The sequence below is a fragment of the Saccharomycopsis crataegensis genome (assembly GCF_037102585.1).
Source record: "Saccharomycopsis crataegensis DNA, jcf7180000000084, whole genome shotgun sequence".
Lineage (NCBI taxonomy): Eukaryota > Fungi > Ascomycota > Saccharomycetes > Ascoideales > Saccharomycopsidaceae > Saccharomycopsis > Saccharomycopsis crataegensis.
Window position 1 is genome coordinate 911306 of NW_027043829.1, and position 17098 is coordinate 928403.

The 17098-nt window shown below is 36.8% G+C and overlaps 7 protein-coding genes across 7 annotated transcripts; 4 read left to right on the plus strand and 3 right to left on the minus strand. All coding sequences in view use genetic code 12, as the record gives it.

Annotated features, from left to right (window-relative positions):
• Window positions 1-606: 606 nt before the first annotated feature.
• DASC09_034190 (Hms1 protein) lies at window positions 607-3657 on the minus strand (the record flags this gene model as incomplete). The annotated part of the gene is made up of 1 exon (XM_064997018.1): window positions 607-3657. The coding sequence occupies one exon, from the start codon at window positions 3655-3657 to the stop codon at window positions 607-609; it is 3051 nt and encodes a 1016-aa protein (XP_064853090.1).
• An 838-nt stretch (window positions 3658-4495) lies between these two features.
• Window positions 4496-4825, minus strand: DASC09_034200 (uncharacterized protein; the record flags this gene model as incomplete). Its single annotated transcript, XM_064997019.1, has 1 exon — window positions 4496-4825. The coding sequence occupies one exon, from the start codon at window positions 4823-4825 to the stop codon at window positions 4496-4498; it is 330 nt and encodes a 109-aa protein (XP_064853091.1).
• Window positions 4826-4881: 56 nt separating this feature from the next.
• On the plus strand, window positions 4882-6264 carry RPL19B (60S ribosomal protein eL19 RPL19B; the record flags this gene model as incomplete). The annotated part of the gene is made up of 3 exons (XM_064997020.1): window positions 4882-4896; window positions 5154-5176; window positions 5700-6264. 3 exons carry the CDS (start codon window positions 4882-4884, stop codon window positions 6262-6264), a joined length of 603 nt encoding a protein of 200 aa, XP_064853092.1.
• Window positions 6265-6665: 401 nt separating this feature from the next.
• Window positions 6666-7262, plus strand: DASC09_034220 (GLTP domain-containing protein; the record flags this gene model as incomplete). Its single annotated transcript, XM_064997021.1, has 1 exon — window positions 6666-7262. The coding sequence occupies one exon, from the start codon at window positions 6666-6668 to the stop codon at window positions 7260-7262; it is 597 nt and encodes a 198-aa protein (XP_064853093.1).
• A 1044-nt stretch (window positions 7263-8306) lies between these two features.
• DASC09_034230 (uncharacterized protein) lies at window positions 8307-9131 on the plus strand (the record flags this gene model as incomplete). Its single annotated transcript, XM_064997022.1, has 2 exons — window positions 8307-8621; window positions 8742-9131. The coding sequence occupies 2 exons, from the start codon at window positions 8307-8309 to the stop codon at window positions 9129-9131; spliced, it is 705 nt and encodes a 234-aa protein (XP_064853094.1).
• A 635-nt stretch (window positions 9132-9766) lies between these two features.
• ARO80 (Aro80p) lies at window positions 9767-12622 on the plus strand (the record flags this gene model as incomplete). The annotated part of the gene is made up of 1 exon (XM_064997023.1): window positions 9767-12622. One exon carries the CDS (start codon window positions 9767-9769, stop codon window positions 12620-12622), a length of 2856 nt encoding a protein of 951 aa, XP_064853095.1.
• Window positions 12623-12922: 300 nt separating this feature from the next.
• DASC09_034250 (uncharacterized protein) lies at window positions 12923-16700 on the minus strand (the record flags this gene model as incomplete). Its single annotated transcript, XM_064997024.1, has 3 exons — window positions 12923-16096; window positions 16263-16352; window positions 16482-16700. 3 exons carry the CDS (start codon window positions 16698-16700, stop codon window positions 12923-12925), a joined length of 3483 nt encoding a protein of 1160 aa, XP_064853096.1.
• Window positions 16701-17098: the final 398 nt, after the last annotated feature.

Here is a 17098-nt window from a genome sequence, read left to right on the forward strand (position 1 = left end):
TCATTACAATTTCTTCCCATCACAAAAAGATAAACGATGAGGCTCACTGGTGATCCCCCTCCTACATTTTCTGTGCTCGTTTATTTTTGTGTGCTTGCTCTTTATGCTCTATAATAATTGAAAAAAATAAATATCAAGATCCTTCATCTATATTAGAGAGCTTATTTTTTTTTTTGGCTTGCCATAATATAGATAGATACATTACTTTTTTTTTGGAAAACTTGAAAAGGAAAAAAAATAATCTATTACTAAAAAAAACTATAACTGATTAATTAACCATCAAACCAAACCAACTCGGTTTGCCAGTATTTATGCATTTGGTTCTTAAAACATTTACCATATTCTTATTCTCAAAGAATAAATACATGAAATATATCAAAAAGTGTATAACGTACATACAAAGAAAAAAAAAAAAAAAAAAAAAAAAAAAAAAAAGAAAAGAAAAGAAAAGAAAAGAAAGAGGAACAAATTAATTAAACAAGAAAAGCAATAGGAAAATACAAAATCAATCCATAAATGAACCTAACCAAAGTAACTCAACTAAATCAAACATAAAAAGAAAAATGCCAAAATGGAAAACAAAAAAATTATAAAACACTAGGAAATTCATTTATCAACTTCAACCCCGCTAAAGACCACCCCCAAATCTACCAATTCATCACAAATCTCGGTCTTCAAGCCAGGATCTAAATCATTAATGTTCTTGGTTAGTTCGCTTTCGGTACCAACCCAGTATCTCAAATTCCCAATCAAATTCTCGATGTACAGAGAATGCTTGTTACTCAACTCATGCTTTCCTTCAAGCTTGATTTCATCAAACTTGAGCAAAACGCACAAGATGGAAAGAAATGACAATAAGGTGATTTGCTTTTTAGAACCAAGAACGTAATTGTTTCGATAGTTCAAAAGATGTTTTAGTAAACCTTCAGCTTGTTTGAATTCTTCAAGTGCCAAGTAATTCAAAATCAAGGAACTAGCTAAAGCAACAAATACCTCACCATTAAGCGCTTCATTAGAGCGTTCATTATGAATAGATAAAAGCGAACTCAAGTTGATCTTGTTGGAGACTTCATCGTCAAATTCATCCTCATCGTATTCACTTTCGGAAGTGACAGAAACCTTCTCCATTATTTCTTCCTCATCCGATTGGTAATCAGTATCGCTGTCACTGTCCTCCTTATCTGAGAAATCATTATTTTCTTGTTGCTGTTCCCATTCTTCTTCAACATCACTGAGTTCTTCTATCTCTTCTTCTTCTTTATCTTCTCCGATAGATTTAATATCTACTTCCAGAACAGCATCACTGGCTTCCGATTCTTCAAGGTCTTCCGTGATTTCGCTGGTTGTAACACCATTCAATTGATCACTTTCATTAATATCATCAACCAATTTTTGAACAATCTCCATCGTCTCAAGAGTTTTTGCAGGCACTAGCAAAGAGTGGAATAACTTGGCTCTGAGATTGACAATCGAAAATTCCATGGATAGTTCTTCCAAAAATTCGAGTCTTGTTAACGATGGCTTTTTGACATTGTCATTATTTCCATCTTTCTGGCTCATCAAGTAAGTTATATAAACGACAATCTTGCGTCTCAATAATTCATTAGCTCTGAGATTTCTGGCAAATGAAATGATATTACTGTTTACCACCACATCGTGAAGGATGTCAACAAAACTTTGCTCGTTTATACCAACGTTGACATTGTAATTGATGGAGCGATTAGCGATGAAGAATGTATTTGTTAATCTTTGGACTAAGTCATGAGACTTTATGGTATCTTCTAGATCTTCCACAAGCGCTTTAAATTGCGGCGATTTTTCAGATAAATTTTGAATTCTGGAAATCACCGCTTTTTCTTTGGTTAACAATTTGACGAATTTAAACTTTGGGCTGACATTCATCAACACTTTGCTCAACAAAAGTTGTAAAATGTTCAATTGAATATCTTTTTCCTCATTATATTTCAACAACTGCAAGTAGATGTGGAGCAAATCATATTTTGATTTCAGCTCATCGAAACTAAAGTACTCTTGGTTAACTTTTTGAATAACGGTAGCAATTTCATCCAGATCATTAATCAACGGTTGCAATTTTAGTAAACGGATCTTCAAAATCGTAAAAAGCAATGACCCCCAAGTTGAAGGTGATCGCGGAACGTGTGTATCGAATGAGTTGGCCCCAAGCAAACTAACAGATTGCGCTCTAGTTAGCGTATGCTCATCATCAGCAAGTGATTGTTTCTTCTTGTCTTTGTTATCAAACCTGAGATATGGATCGATCAAAATGATAAACAATGAATATAAAACCAACCCAATCTTCACCACTTGAAAGAATTTTAAAAATTGGGTGGTGTTCAAAAATGGAATTGCGCCAAGACCTCTGAAATCTTCCATTCCATTACCAGCAAAAATGTTGGTTCCCACCAAAGCTGCCATCCCACCAGCAGCCATTCTCATTGGCATACTCATGCCGTAATTAATATGTGGTGGAAGAGGTTGTTGTTGTAGTTGATGTTGGATTCTTTGTGGTTGTTGTTCTTGTGGTTGTGAAAGTGGTAGTGGCATTTGTTGTTGCGGTGGAAGAGGCTGCAGCGGCTGGTGCATTGGTGGTTGACTTTGGTGATGGACTTGAGGAGCATGTTGCATTTGGTTATAAAATTGCGGACTGTATTGAGCTTGTAAGTTTTGTCCATTAGGTGATTGGTTCCCTGGGTACTGTACTTTATAATCATTATTGTTGTTATTGTTATTGTCATTAGTTACGCCACTATCGTTCACATTTCTGCCTCCCACTTGACTAAGAATGTTTCTGAGCTCTTCATTTTCTTTCACTAGCTTTTTGTTCTTCTTTTCTAAATGTTGTATGTATTCGGTAGCTTTTGTTAGAACCGATGCTTTGTTCAATTTGGATGCTGGAGTTAGCCCATCCAAGTCAATCGAACTCGAGTCCGTACCACCAAGAGCGGTGACTCTTAATGATGGCACAGCATCTCTCAATGCCAAAATCTTGGTATTGATATTAGTTCTATATTTCTTTTCAACCATATTATGTGAAGCTCTTCCCTTCTTTGGTTTTGTAATTTTGCCTGCAGGTGATGGTTTCTTGCTCTCCTTTTTCATGGTTGCAAAACCTGCAAAATCTTCCATTTTGATTTCTTGTTTATGCTCTTGTTCTGGACTAGACACAATTTCCGAGGCTGGTGAAATACTGCTTGACCCATTGAGGGAATTCGCATGAGATCTGATCTGGGGACTGGTTTGCATACCATCAAAAACAGTATTATTGTCTAATCCTGCAATATCAGTCGACGATGGGTCCATTTTCACCATATCCATATTATTCGGCGAGGAGTTTAAGTTGTCATTGGTTGTTTCGTTAAGAGAAATCCCGAAATCTCCCATTTCATTTTTAGCAACCATGTTCTCATCCATAAATTTTTGGTCGGTAGCTCCGCTGGTATTTTGGAAATCCATTTCCCCTGTGAATGCCGACCATGGTTCGTCTATATTGGAATAAGGACTTAGCTGGGACCCAGGTGACAATGAGCTCGCTCCTTTTGAATCATCGTCGTTAAAAAAATCAATATCGACGCCGTTATTGGACAACGAGGACAAGAGATTATTCGCGTCATCAAAAGTGTAAGTTTGAAAATTCATCCCGGATTATGTTTCCAAAAAAAAAAAGACAAAATGAGCAGTTGTGTTAATAAGGGTGTTTAGTTTTGTAACTTGAGATGTTGTTGTTATCGTATAAGGCCCCTTCTTTGTGTTTGTTATCTTCCTTAGCCCCTGTTTATGTGAAATGCAAAAAGCGACCCAGAAGATCCTAAGAGGTGTGGCAGTGTTGCTTGGTGTATATGACAGTTTTTTGGAACAAATCCAAACAAATAGAAAAAAAAACTTGTGTGGAAAGTATCACTCAAGGGTAAAGCGATCAAAAAAGATGTTCGGTAAAAGTTGGTGCTGGTTTGGCGAACCTATTTGCTAACACTCAGAGAAAAATCATCCCAAAAAAAAAAAGGCCATAACTTTATGCACGTAGACGCAGAGACACGTGGTAATTAACGAGCTGTACATAGATCCCCTGTGGGCGGGTGACATACGTCTTTTTTTTTGGCACCAATGCCATACCTTACGTAAGCAAGGTTATTATTATTATTATAAAGATTTAGTATACTAAAGTGCAAATGCAATATTTAAAAGAACTGAAGATACAGGAACCAATAACCAAAGATAAGAAAAACAATCAAGTATGAAGAAAACCAGAAAAAAAAATATAAAAAAAAAAGTGCAGGGCAGGGCAGGGCAGGGGAAGAAAAGATGATTGATGACCTATCTAATAATACAAACATCATATCAGCAAAATAGAAATACAGAAACCAGAATAAAGAAATATGGTCATAAGTAGGATGCAGAAAGAAATCAAGAGAGAATATACAAAAAAATTTCTATGGTAAAAAGGAATACCATTTCATGATAGCTCGCGAGCTCATGCTTATTTCTTGAAAACCAAAGCCTTTCTTCTCTTATTCTTCTTGATCTTATTTTTCTTGTAAGTGACATGTCTACTTGGCCTCCAGCCACTAGTGTTCACCTTCTTAAGGTCTTTAGGTTGGGCTTCACCATCAATTTCCATAGATTGGGCTTCAGTTTCTTCACCACCTTCAGATTTCTTCAAACTTTCCTTGACCTTTTGCTTCTTCAAGTCACTTGCCAACTTCTTGGCCAATCTCTCTTCTCTGGCCTTGACAACATCGGTGAAAAAAGCACCACGCTTGATAGATTTAGCGGCAAGAGCCTGACTGTTTCTCAAAGAACGGGCCATTATTGTGAAACTGAGTAGATTAAACAAGGCTGTCTTCTAAATGCTTTAAGTAATAAATGCCTGCCTCATCGGTAGAAAAAAAAAAAAAATTAAAAGAAAAAAAAAATTCTGCATATTTCACGTGATCCGATATTTTAGGGCGCTGGCCTATTTTTTCTCGATATCATATGATACTCATTAGGGCAGTTTTGCAAACGTGATCTGTGACTAGTATTACTAAGCATCATGTGCCTTCTCTTTTTTTTTTTTCCTGGAGGTTGATGCTTACCGCTCAAAAAATTAAAAATATTAAAATTTCTTCAAGTCGATATAGATTGTACTATTGAAGGATATAGCAAATCAAGGAAAAATGTGAGTATTGGATGAGTGCAAGGGAACTATTGGAATAACAAGTAATCAGTCATTAAGAATAAAGGGATTGTTTATGTTTATATGAAAAAAGAATAGTAATGAAATGATGAACAGTCAAAGATTCAAGTTTTTCAATTGATCAAATTTCGGAAATGGGGAGTTTGTATTAATTAATGAGAAAGTCAATCAAATTGTTGTTATACTCCTTTATTATCAATCAAGTTTACATCAAAGAAGTTTTTCAAGGGCTGTTTAAATAGCTAAATATTTTTGATTTTATGAAGTTTCACTGGAAAAACTTTTCAATAAGACAACACTTCAATCGGAATCATCACTCATCACTTTCTGATTTGCAAATGAATTTAGAAAGGAAATCTATTTGTCCACTTTTTTTTTAAAGTATTCGTTCGGCATTTATGAGAAAATTTTTATCTCTAGATTAATAAACTGTTTATAAGTTATACCATTGGTTTGCATTACCTGTGAGATATATTTATGTTCAAAATACTAATATGTTTTATAGGGCTAACTTGAAGACTCAAAAGAGACTTGCCGCATCTGTCATCGGTGTTGGTAAGAGAAAGATCTGGTTGGATCCAAATGAAACAACCGAAATTGCTCAAGCTAACTCTCGTGCTGCTATCAGAAAGTTGTACAAGAACGGTACCATTGTCAAGAAGCCAGACACCCCACACTCCAGATCCCATGCCAGAAGATTGGCTGAATCTAAGAGAACTGGTAGACACACCGGTTACGGTAAGAGAAAGGGTACCAAGGAAGCTCGTTTCCCATCTAGTGTCATCTGGATGAGAAGATTGAGAGTCTTAAGAAGTATGTTGGTCAAGTACAGAGATGCTGGTAAGATTGACAGACACTTGTACCACTCTTTGTACAAGGCTGCCAAGGGTAACGCTTTCAAGCACAAGAGAGCTTTGGTTGAACACATTATCCAAGCTAAGGCTGAAGCCCAACGTGAAAAGGCTCTTAAGGAAGAATCTGAAGCTAGAAGATCTAGAAACAAGGCTGCTAGACAAAGAAGACAAGAACGTGTTGACGCCAAGAGAGAAGCTTTGCTCAAGAGCGAGTAAGTTATTTAATGACTGGTTTTATAATATTAATTCAAGCTCATTTATAATTTTGTAACCCTTATCTTATTGGATGATGTACTTCCTACTTTTTTTCTTTAATAGTAATGTTTCTTTTCAATATCTTATATCGTCAACCTTGTGTTGCAGCTTAGTGTATTTTATTTGCTTATAGCATTAATTTGGCTAGGTTACAGTAGAAAAATGTTAGGTGTTTGTCTCAAAGGCTCAGAGATAGCAAGGGTGTTTGTTATGTCATGTGGCTCAGCGAACAATGCGCTTGTTTTTCGCGGAATTTCTGAACACCGTTTCATAAATGAGGAAAACAAAAGATTTGAAAATTTCTCAACAAGTAGACCAGAAATATACCCATAAACCCCATTTAATAATATCCACAAAACACAATGAGCACCTTCTTCGATGAAATGCAAAAGTCCTTTACTGACGTTCCAGTCAGTGCGGACAAAAAAGTCAGCACTTCTGAATTCTTGGAGGCTTCTGAATCCTTAGTCAAATTGTTTGATTTGTTTGGCTCATCTGCTTTCTCTGTTGTTCAAAATGACATGAATGGTAACATCAAGAAAATTCGTGAATATCTTCTCAAAAACCCAGCCAATGCTGCTACTTTGCAAGACTTAGTTTTGGCTGAAGCTGGCACCAAATCCAAGACCGCAACCCAGGGTCTTTTGTGGCTTTCTAGAGGTTTGCAATTCACTGCTGAATCCTTGAAGGAAACTATTGACAACCCAACTAAAGAGCTTAGTGACACTTTCACTGCCGGTTACAACAAGACTTTGGTTAAGTATCACTCTTTTGTCGTCAAGCCAGTTTTCAAGTTGGCCATGAAGGCTTGCCCATACAGAAAGGACTTCTTTGCCAAGTTGGGTGCTGACCAAACTAAAGTCCTTGCACAATTGAAGGCCTGGTTAGCTGCTTTGCAAAACATTGTCTCCATCATCTTTGAATTCTTTGCTTCAGGTAACTACGGTAAGGGTTTATAATCGCTGAGCGACTCATTAGACCTTACGTAACCGACAATCAATGCAGAACTACCATATATAAAAGAAATCCTATAATATATCTATAAATTGACTATCATATTTATGTTCATTTATCCTGTGTAAATTTTTTGCAAACTATTCAAAAAGTCTTGCGTACTGTTTGGCTGTATTTATAGTGAGCTCAAAAAAAACTTGGGTCATGTTAAAAATCATCATGACTACTCAGGAATCATTTCTATGGATATTCCTAGGTTTATGAACCTTATCTAGCGAGTAATGTTTTTCAGAAAAATTTTTTTTTTCATATTCTTTTATGTCTGTTTAAGCATTCCTACCTAGTGAGCAAAGGAAAAATAATAATAAAGAAAACAAGAAAAAAAAGGAAAAGAAAATTATATAATGATAGCAATACTTTTTTCTTGAAGAAAGTTGATTTGATTTAGAATCAATTTTACTACAAGTTAAGATTTCAGAACCGCCATATCAAACAATACTTTTAAAACGATAACAATACTCTGTAAAAAGGAAAATGAACTCCAAATTCTCTTTGAGATTAGTTAATTGAACTTTACTACTAATATAACCGAAGGTTGCACCCAGTATCAACAATGAGAGCCAGGAGTCTTTTCAAAAACATAATCAACATTTTAAAATGATTACTTTCATATTTTGGAACACACTACTAATCAACTTTAATCATTTAGGAAAATCAATGGGATTCCAGGACGGTTTTAGAAAAACTAATACGCGTTAATTCATTATTCTACACCAATTTAGAATCTAATTCTGTATTTAAATATAGATATGTTCATACTTAATTGATAACATACTACTTTCCCAGGGTTTCTTGCAAGTTAATAGAAACACCCATATAACACTGGACATGTTTGGTACATCACGTGAAAACATTGGGAAAAACGCATCGCTGAAAGCTCAGAGAACTATTGGTGATTTGTGCTGTAATTGGACGACAATATTTCTGGAAGATAGAGCCAAAAGACCGATTCAGAAAAGCCCTTCTATTTATTTACCTGGTATTAATGAATGATGTCGCAGCTCACATTGACCTTCATTTGTTTTCTTCTATCAACATTTAGTAGCCTAATTGCTGCTGTCGATTTGGATCTGATAATAACTACTCCAATTTATATCAAAAGTTTGACAACTGATAATGTGGAAAAGTTTGGGGATCTACATTATGATAAAACTTCAGATTCTGGTATCTTCAACCCCGAGTTAGATGTGATTTCTATTGCTAATGAGAAACAAACATTTTCCTTAGAGGGATTTGATGATGATAAAGTGTGCATTGGGTTGAAAGATGAAGTGGAAGAATTAAATTGTTTCAGTTTTAAAAAAGTAAGTCTGGATGCCTGATTACGCCCTAGGTCATGTTGTGTCGGACTTTCTTTTCTTTTTGTCCACTCTCGATGGGATGATATTTAAGTACGAACAATTGTTACTAACCAAAGTTTTTAGATATCAAATCCAGTGAAGGGCAAATTTATTATACACACAAATACAAAGAATATTCCTTATTTTTTTGACTTTATAGTTGAAACAGAAAACCTTCAGAGCTCTCAAAAGGCACAGAGGGTTACATCGTCTAAAGGTAGAGGTAAAAGCGCCCAGAAGGAAGATGATTCTCTTATTCCGGTTGTGGTGGAGAAAGTTTCACTTGGTGTTAGACCAACTCTTAAAAGCCCTGAAATCAAGGAAAAGAAAACAAAGGAACAAGTTGCTAAGGAAAAAATTGAAGGAGATAAGACATTTTTCCAAAAATACTGGATGTACCTCTTACCAATAGCGATTATGGTAATGTTCGGCGGTGGGGGCGATTCAAATGCTGCTGCTCCTGCTCCAAAATGATTGAATCCATACATCTTTATGTATGTATTTTCTAAGTTACACTGTCATGAACATGTGAATATATGGCAGATAAATTGCAGGGCATTATTAACCATCTATTTCGTGGAACTCTGTTGGTTTTGCAGTCTAATATAATATCTAATATAATTTCCATTTATTCATTCTTCTATCACCTAAAAAGTAGCTATACTATTATTTTGATCTCAAAAGCATATACTATACATCTACTGAAGGCTGAAGATCTACTTGCCTTATATTCTGCTGTCACCGTGCTGTTATGAGCGCGAGAATTTTTTTTTTTTTTTTTTTTTTTACGGATTAAACCTAACAGGCTTTTTAGGGCCAATTTTATAGCATTGTGCATGGTTTAAATGTTCACCATTTTTTATTTTTAGTTTGTCATTAATATGCTCGGAATCGAGACTATTTAATTTTTAAAATATTAATTGGTCTCAGCAAATTTGAATAATCACCGGAAAGTGCCACTAGTTTCCCACCGGAACCTGAAGGGTAAATTATTGTACTGCAAAAGTTTTCGGGGAAATCTTTTTCTTTCTGCCCTCATCATCACAACAACTTAATCATATATCTTCCACCACATATTCAAAGGATACTTCTAAAATAACATAGACAAAATGAACAACATTTTAAATGATACAGAAAGCCTGCCCATATCGCAAGATCTGAAAAGACAGAAAATATCGTTCGACGGATCTCAAAACACAAATGGCATCGGCGGCCTTGCATCATCATCGAGCGGAAAACAGTTCAAAAGAAGTTATAAGGCTTGTCTCAGCTGTCGTACAAGAAAGATCAAATGTGACTTAGGATCTCCCAGTAATCCAATAGATCCCCCTTGTGCCAGGTGCCGCCGTGAGAGAAAAGACTGTGTGTTTGCTGAATCCAGAAGGGGAGCAGGCGCCAGAAAGAAGAAGGATAAAGATGGCCTTGGAGATGGATTGAAACTTCCGGATATCAACAGTCTAATGGGCCAGCGGTTTCCAAATCCTATACAAGGAGCTAATTATACGAACCCTACGATTGAACAACAGAGATCGATAGTCCAATCCTACGGAAAATTGTCTCAGGGAAACAACACATCTGAAGTATCAACAATGCAAGGCGCTTTGTTATTTCTTGCAAATGCCGCGGGTACTATTGCTAAAGCGGATGAAAGAGATAGATTGATAGGCGGAAAGCTTTCACAAGATGGTTCTACAGTTACAACAACAGAAAATATTGCTCCTATTCCATCAAACAGAGATGCAGATATTTTGGAAATAATGAACAATAACAGAAGCCCAACTCCTGATATTCAAGAAATTGTCCCTAAAATTAGACTATCTGCAGTGGAGTACATTGGTGAGGGTAAAATATTGAGTGAAAAGGAAGCTACCGACTTGGTTGATTTCTATTTTAATTACATGCATCCTTTCTATCCCTATATTACTCCGGATTTGCACGATGCAAACGTACTAACCAGTTATCCTATTCTTTTATGTGCTATTTTGACCATATCCTCAAGATACAAACCACTTATTGAAGAAAATGTTCAGGAAAATGAAGATACTAATACAGGTACCGGCAAGCCCGCCAGAAGCCCTCAAGCGGACAAGAGATTAGAAACTCATGAAAAATTGTGGATTTACTGCCAAAAATTGGTTTCGCAAAGTGTATGGGGTGAGGCTTCTACAAGATCTATTGGGACTGTTTTTGCGTTTTTATTGTTTACTGAATGGAACCCCAGAGCAATTCACTGGAAATGGGATGATTATGCCAATATACACAGCATTATTACATCGACAAGTGATGGGAAAACGGCCAATAATGGCAAGGACGAAGATTCTTTAGCAGGAATCGGTGCAATGAGAAGAAGTAGCAGAATGTCCTGGATGTTGTGTGGTACCTCGATTAGGTTAGCTCAAGATATGGGATTTATGGAAAATAGTTCAAGAGTCTTTGTTGCCACCCATCTTTCAGAAACTACAATTGCAATGACTTGTGGCCAACGAAGTATGTTAGCTCAGTCTTTGGCAGAAGTAAATATGAACGACGAAGCAACTTTTACAGAGTCATATCAAAAAGAAGATGAAATTGTGTTGATTGGGGATGAAGATGCTTTGAAGAGCGCTAATCGAGCTGAACAGCCATTGAAATTCACCCTCTTTCAGCGAGCCAATGTGGAGTTATTGAAGATCTCTTCCTTGGCTTATGAAACATTGTACTGTGGTAGATCATATGCAATCACCGATCAGAAGCAAATTTTGGCAATCTTAAGTATCTTGTCTCCTCTTCTTGAAGGTTGGGAGGCAAAATACAGAAAATTATTGGAATACCAGGACATCAAAATTAATCCTAGTACCCAATATTTGGTGAAAAACGCCATAAAGCTCACCAAGGATGAGAAGCTGGATATTAAAAGAGTCATGGATCACGAGTCTCTCAGATTTGATTACTATTATGCTCAGTTATACATTTATTCATTGGCTTTGTTCAATGAGCCCTCTGGTGCTTCCCAGACTTCTTCCAAGAAACATTTGAGATTAGATGAACTAACTAAGGCTTCCAAGTATATAGAGTTGGCTTTCCAAGCTGCTAAGGAAATTTTGGCCACCGCCACCAGAGTTCATAAATTAAGAATGCTTCGTTTCATGCCCGTGAGATGGGTGACCAGAATTGTCAGATCGGTAGCGTTTGTGGTGAAATGTTATATGACTTTGACATCCAACATCAACAATAATTATTCGTCCACTATAGTCAGTCTTTCAGTTATTCCGACCGATGATATTGTTCAAACCATTCAGAAAGCAGCAATAACTTTGCGAGAAGCCTCCCCCGATGAATTGCATTTGTGTACTAGATACTCAACAATCTTGATGTATTTGTGCTCCGAAATGAGAGCTAGCAAAGCCGCTGCTGATGCACAATATAACAATGTGAAGAAAGCTAACAAGAAAGCCACCAATACGAAAGAAAGCAAAAATTCTGACGATGATGATAATAATAATAATGTTGATGAGTCGGAAACGGTAGTCAATTACAATACTGATAGCAACCAGCCCCCAAGTACCGTGGCTACCACTAATGATACAAGTGTTACTGGGCCTCAACAACAACTACCTTATCAACCACCTTACACGGATGCGTCATCGTCTTATCAGTATCAATATAATAGTAACGGAATGTATAATCCTGGACCGAATTATGAGCAAAATAATATGAATAACGGTTCAACATCGGTGCCTCTGCATTCGTATGGTTATTCTACAAACCTTCCCCAACAATATGGCAATGATGGTTATAATGGACAATCTATGTCTGGGACTAATTATTCCGTCTACCTTGATCAATGGCAAACGTCAATGCAGAATTTTGGGCTAGATTTTGTTGATCCTTTCACTGAGAGAATTGAACAGCGGATGAGGGATAATAATGCTTCAACAGGTACTATTGGTCCTTCCCATGTTAATGGTGACAATCAGCAAAAGTGATGTGAGGCAGAAATTTAACGCGAAAAGATCAAACATCTACATATATATGTATGCAAACTAATCAATATTATTATAAACTCTTATATATATTTATGTGTATATCATTTTCTATGGGGAATCTTTTAGATCATTTTAACCTTATTTTATATGCAGGGATTATCTATTTTCCCTTCAGTGAGGATATTCATTCAAAAAGGAAACATGGGCAAACAAAAAGTAATTAAACCCAGCACCACACCCTTCGTCATCACCAACAAGAAGGAAAAAAAAAAAAAAAGAAGTCATTCGAGCTAGGATCACTCACATTATAAGACATTTTTCATTTCGGTACTTCTCCCTTTTAATTTTATCAGTGTTTTTCCTTTTATATTTACTAACTTTTGAGCCAGATTTCGTCTTGGAAGATTTCAGGTGCGTACCTCTAAGATTGCTGGCTGATTCAGAAACTTCTGTCGCAATTGACGGCGGCATTTTGCGTGAACTCTCGTAGCTACTTCTTGAAGACTGAAGCGCCGTCGAGCTGCTTGGCGGTGGGTTCAAAAGCCCTTGATCCATATTTTCATCAGCCTTTGGTAGAGATAATGATTTGGTTTCACTGTTATCAGCCTGTTTTTGTTTTACTCCAGTGTCATTAGAATTCGTAGAGTCTTTGGAAAACGGACGGGAGTTACTATCAATATTTTGAGATAATGATGATGATGATGGTGTTTGTTGTCCTTCTCCATCCCTTTCTTCTTCTTGTTCTCCTTCTTCTTGTTTTTCTTTTGAAGGGTGTAAATATAAAGATGGTTTTGCAGCAGCGTCTGAATGAGAATCTTCTTGGGAAGTGGAGCTAATATCACTGTTTTTGCTTTTCCTTCTTATGGATAATCTTTTCTTTGACCATAAAGAGCTCACTCCGCTGTTTATTCTTTTAACTTTCTTCAGTTTAGCTTCTTCATTGTCGTTATCATCAGGATCTTCAACTTTCAAGTTCCCATTGAAAGAATAAATACTATCCTCGCCACCACCATCACCTTCCTTGGTGTCTGCTTTGCCATCTTTTTCCAAATCCATATCAGAATATATCGACCTATTCGAACTATTATCATTCCAACTGTTTCGTTTGCTTTGAAGCCTTGATGAGAAAGAACTATCAGAAGTCAAGTATCCAGCACTGCCACTAGGGTAAGGTGGCGTTCCGGCGTCATTTGCCAAAGCCGCCACTGCACAACCAACCTTCTTGTCATCATCTTCTATGTATAAACCATCTTCAGTCTTCGTTTTCCAATAAAATCTATCTCTAATATCCAGGTAATCACTACTGTTTGGGTATGGATAAGTCGAATTGTAAAACACCATCTTGCTGAACAAATCATGGGACTTTTTGGTACCACCTGTGGTAGTTGATTCATGCTCACTATTATCGACTGGCTGTTGTTCCATTGATATGGTGGAATTCGATGATTTTTTACGATCATTGGCGGGTGGTTGTAGAACATCATCGACTTGTTTCTTTGACTTTTCATCATCATCATCAGCATCATCATTGCCATTGCCATCCAATCGGTTCTCCTTAACTTGTAACTTATCTAGTTTTCCAGATACCTCCGTAGTCGTATCGTCATCTTCAATTGAGGTCACAATTTTTGGAATATATACATCCATTCTGTATAATAAAATATATGGGGTTTCCTTGGAGAAAGCTTCCTTAAATGTTGTTGGCTTGACCCGTCCATCTTCTGACAAATCATCAAACAATAACCATCTCCTATTGTCTTCTTCATCTTCCGTGGCATTAGGATCAAATGCCTCATCCCTGACGAGTGAGACATAATGTCCACTATTTATTGAATGACCTCTATGACAAACTGCACTTTCTAAAATTAATCGATATTTACCGTATTTTTCAAGGGTATCAGCTTCTTTCGTATCACCACCGGTTTCCCCAGAGTTTTCTGCAATGAAATTTGGTAAATCAATAAATGAAGGAATAATGATTTTTTGGGTGCTTTTCTTTGAATTCTTACCAAAAGTGTAGCGTTTCAAACAAATTGGCAAAATTGGATGCTTCTCAGCAAAACTTTGCTCAGTTTCTGAATTTGGCTCCAAGTCGGTATAAAACGGAAGGAGTTGTAAAAACATCCATGCTGGTAAGCTTACCTCGCCCGACTTGTTTTCAGAAAAGATTGAAATTGCAGAATTGGCGCGGCTCCGCGTAGTGATATGATAATTAGCATCCTTGGTTAGCGAAGGACTTCTAGCATTTCTCGTCATATTGGAATTATCAAATGAGCTTCGAAGCTCCGGTACAGTTTTAGTAGTAGGGCTAATTAGTGTAGTGTCTGTCTCTTTATCGTCTCCTTCGTACGTCACAGTTCCCAATTCCAGCATTTTATAACCCTGCAAGCTTCCATTATTGTCATCTTCTCCTTCAACATTATCATCATCATCATCATCACTAATATTATTGGCTTTGACCAACTCCACTGCCTTGTGGCTCGCTTCACAAGGATCCTCTAATTCTTCTATATATGTAGCCACTGGTTTATCAAGATCTTCCTGACTTCCAGCATTTGAGCTTCCTTTGATTTCTTGTAAGCTCTCCAATTGTTGAGTTATGGTACCTCTTCTCAATGATAAGCGACGTTCAAGTTGGCGCTTCACGTGGATTGAGTTATTGAAATAATGTTCAAGGCACTCTTCCAATAACACAGATTCTTCGTGTTCAATATGAGGTTTCGCTTCCGTTTCAGGATCTTGTTTATGGGCATTTCCTTTGACCTTTGCTTTACTCGACACATCTTGATCCTCCTCTAGTTCTCTCTCACTTTTAACAGTTCCCTCATCATTCATATCTTCGGGTTCGGGAATAGAAACATAAAGCATTCTTTCCTTTGCGTATCGATGATCGTCCTGTGCCACTTCTTTGCCTCCATGTGCAATATCAATCTTTAATGTCAATAACGGCATCTGTAAAATTTCCGTTAGAAAGATAAATAACTGACTACTATCTTCTTGCTTTCTAGATATTGCTTCCTGAAATCCGCACTCTGCAAGTGATTCGCATAAAAGTCTGGTTAAATCAAACGTTATTAGTTGGCCCGAGCGTAACAAACTCACATAAACTCGCAAAATCGCGCGAAGTCGCCGTACTTTCACATCCTCTTCCACCTCGCTTGCAAAGCTCATTAGCAATGGCTCAAAACTTTCGAGTTTAGCAAACATCAGAAATAACAAGGAGTCCAAATAACACATCACATTTCCCCAATTTTCAGCACCGAGAAGAGTGATCTTCGATCTATTCCCAGTTTTCATAGTCTTCTTGGAACAAACTAAGCTACCTTCCTCACAAATGTTGAAGTACCGTATGAGTTCATAAGCTTTTGTCACGTCCTTGTTAGAAAATTCACAAAGCAAGCTAGCATTGGCCTGGCTGGGGCAAAGTGTGGTTTTTTGTTTCTCAAAAAGGTTCTTTAAAACCATTACTTTTGACTATAATGGATACGTTAGTAGAAGTCAAAAAAAAAGAAAGAACAGAAAAAAAAATGTGAAAACAAAATAAAAGAGGATATTTGGAATTGATTATTGCATTAACAATACTTTCTTTGTTTGTTCATCAGCTACGGTTTAAATAATTCTTCACAAATTAGGTACTTACCCCAGATTGTTTCTTCTCACCCCCATCTTTAGATTTATCATTCTTTATGATTTCTTGTTTGAAGGACGACCAGAAATTATCATCAAATATCTGTTGTTTGTTAGTATTCTTCTCTCATATATATGTATATATATCCGTCGCTTCCCCTGGTTACACCACGCAAGAACGTCACTCGCGTTGTTGGTAGAAAGGAAACGCCTTATCAGATTGTACACGTACCTTAACATTATCCTTTAACTTAGATTTCTCTTTATTTCCGGTGTCATTTGATGATGGTGTCTTTGTTTGGGAGTTATCACCATTCAGGTTTTTGTTTGGCACGGAGTTTGTTTTTGGGTTGGGGTTTGTCGATGATCCCGACAGTACTGAACTTTGGGAGATTTCCGCATTACCAGAAACATTCTTAGATCTGGAAGCAAATCGATTTAGGTAGCTCATCACTTCCAAAAGGATCCGTCGGTGGTTATTATCACTCTTCTCTAAGCCAAAGCAATCCGGAGGCGAATTGGTATCGGAATTTCATCGATACGGAAGGACTATTGTGCGATATGCGGCTTGACTTGCGTTACCCGTGTCAAAAGAGAAGAAAAAAAGAAGTGCCAGAAGTTTGGGAATATAAGGATTCGTTAATTGTTTATCTTTAAAATCATAATTATACAGAGGTGGTATTACACCAAGAACTACCTAATTTATTTGAAAGAGACCCTCTTCTTTTAAATAGTCCATGCCAGTAGTGCTTATTTAAACAGGAAATAATGAATTGAAGAATAAGGAATCAGAAGATATCAGCAGCATCGAAGGGAAAAAATTAACCATAAGCAACTATAAATACAACT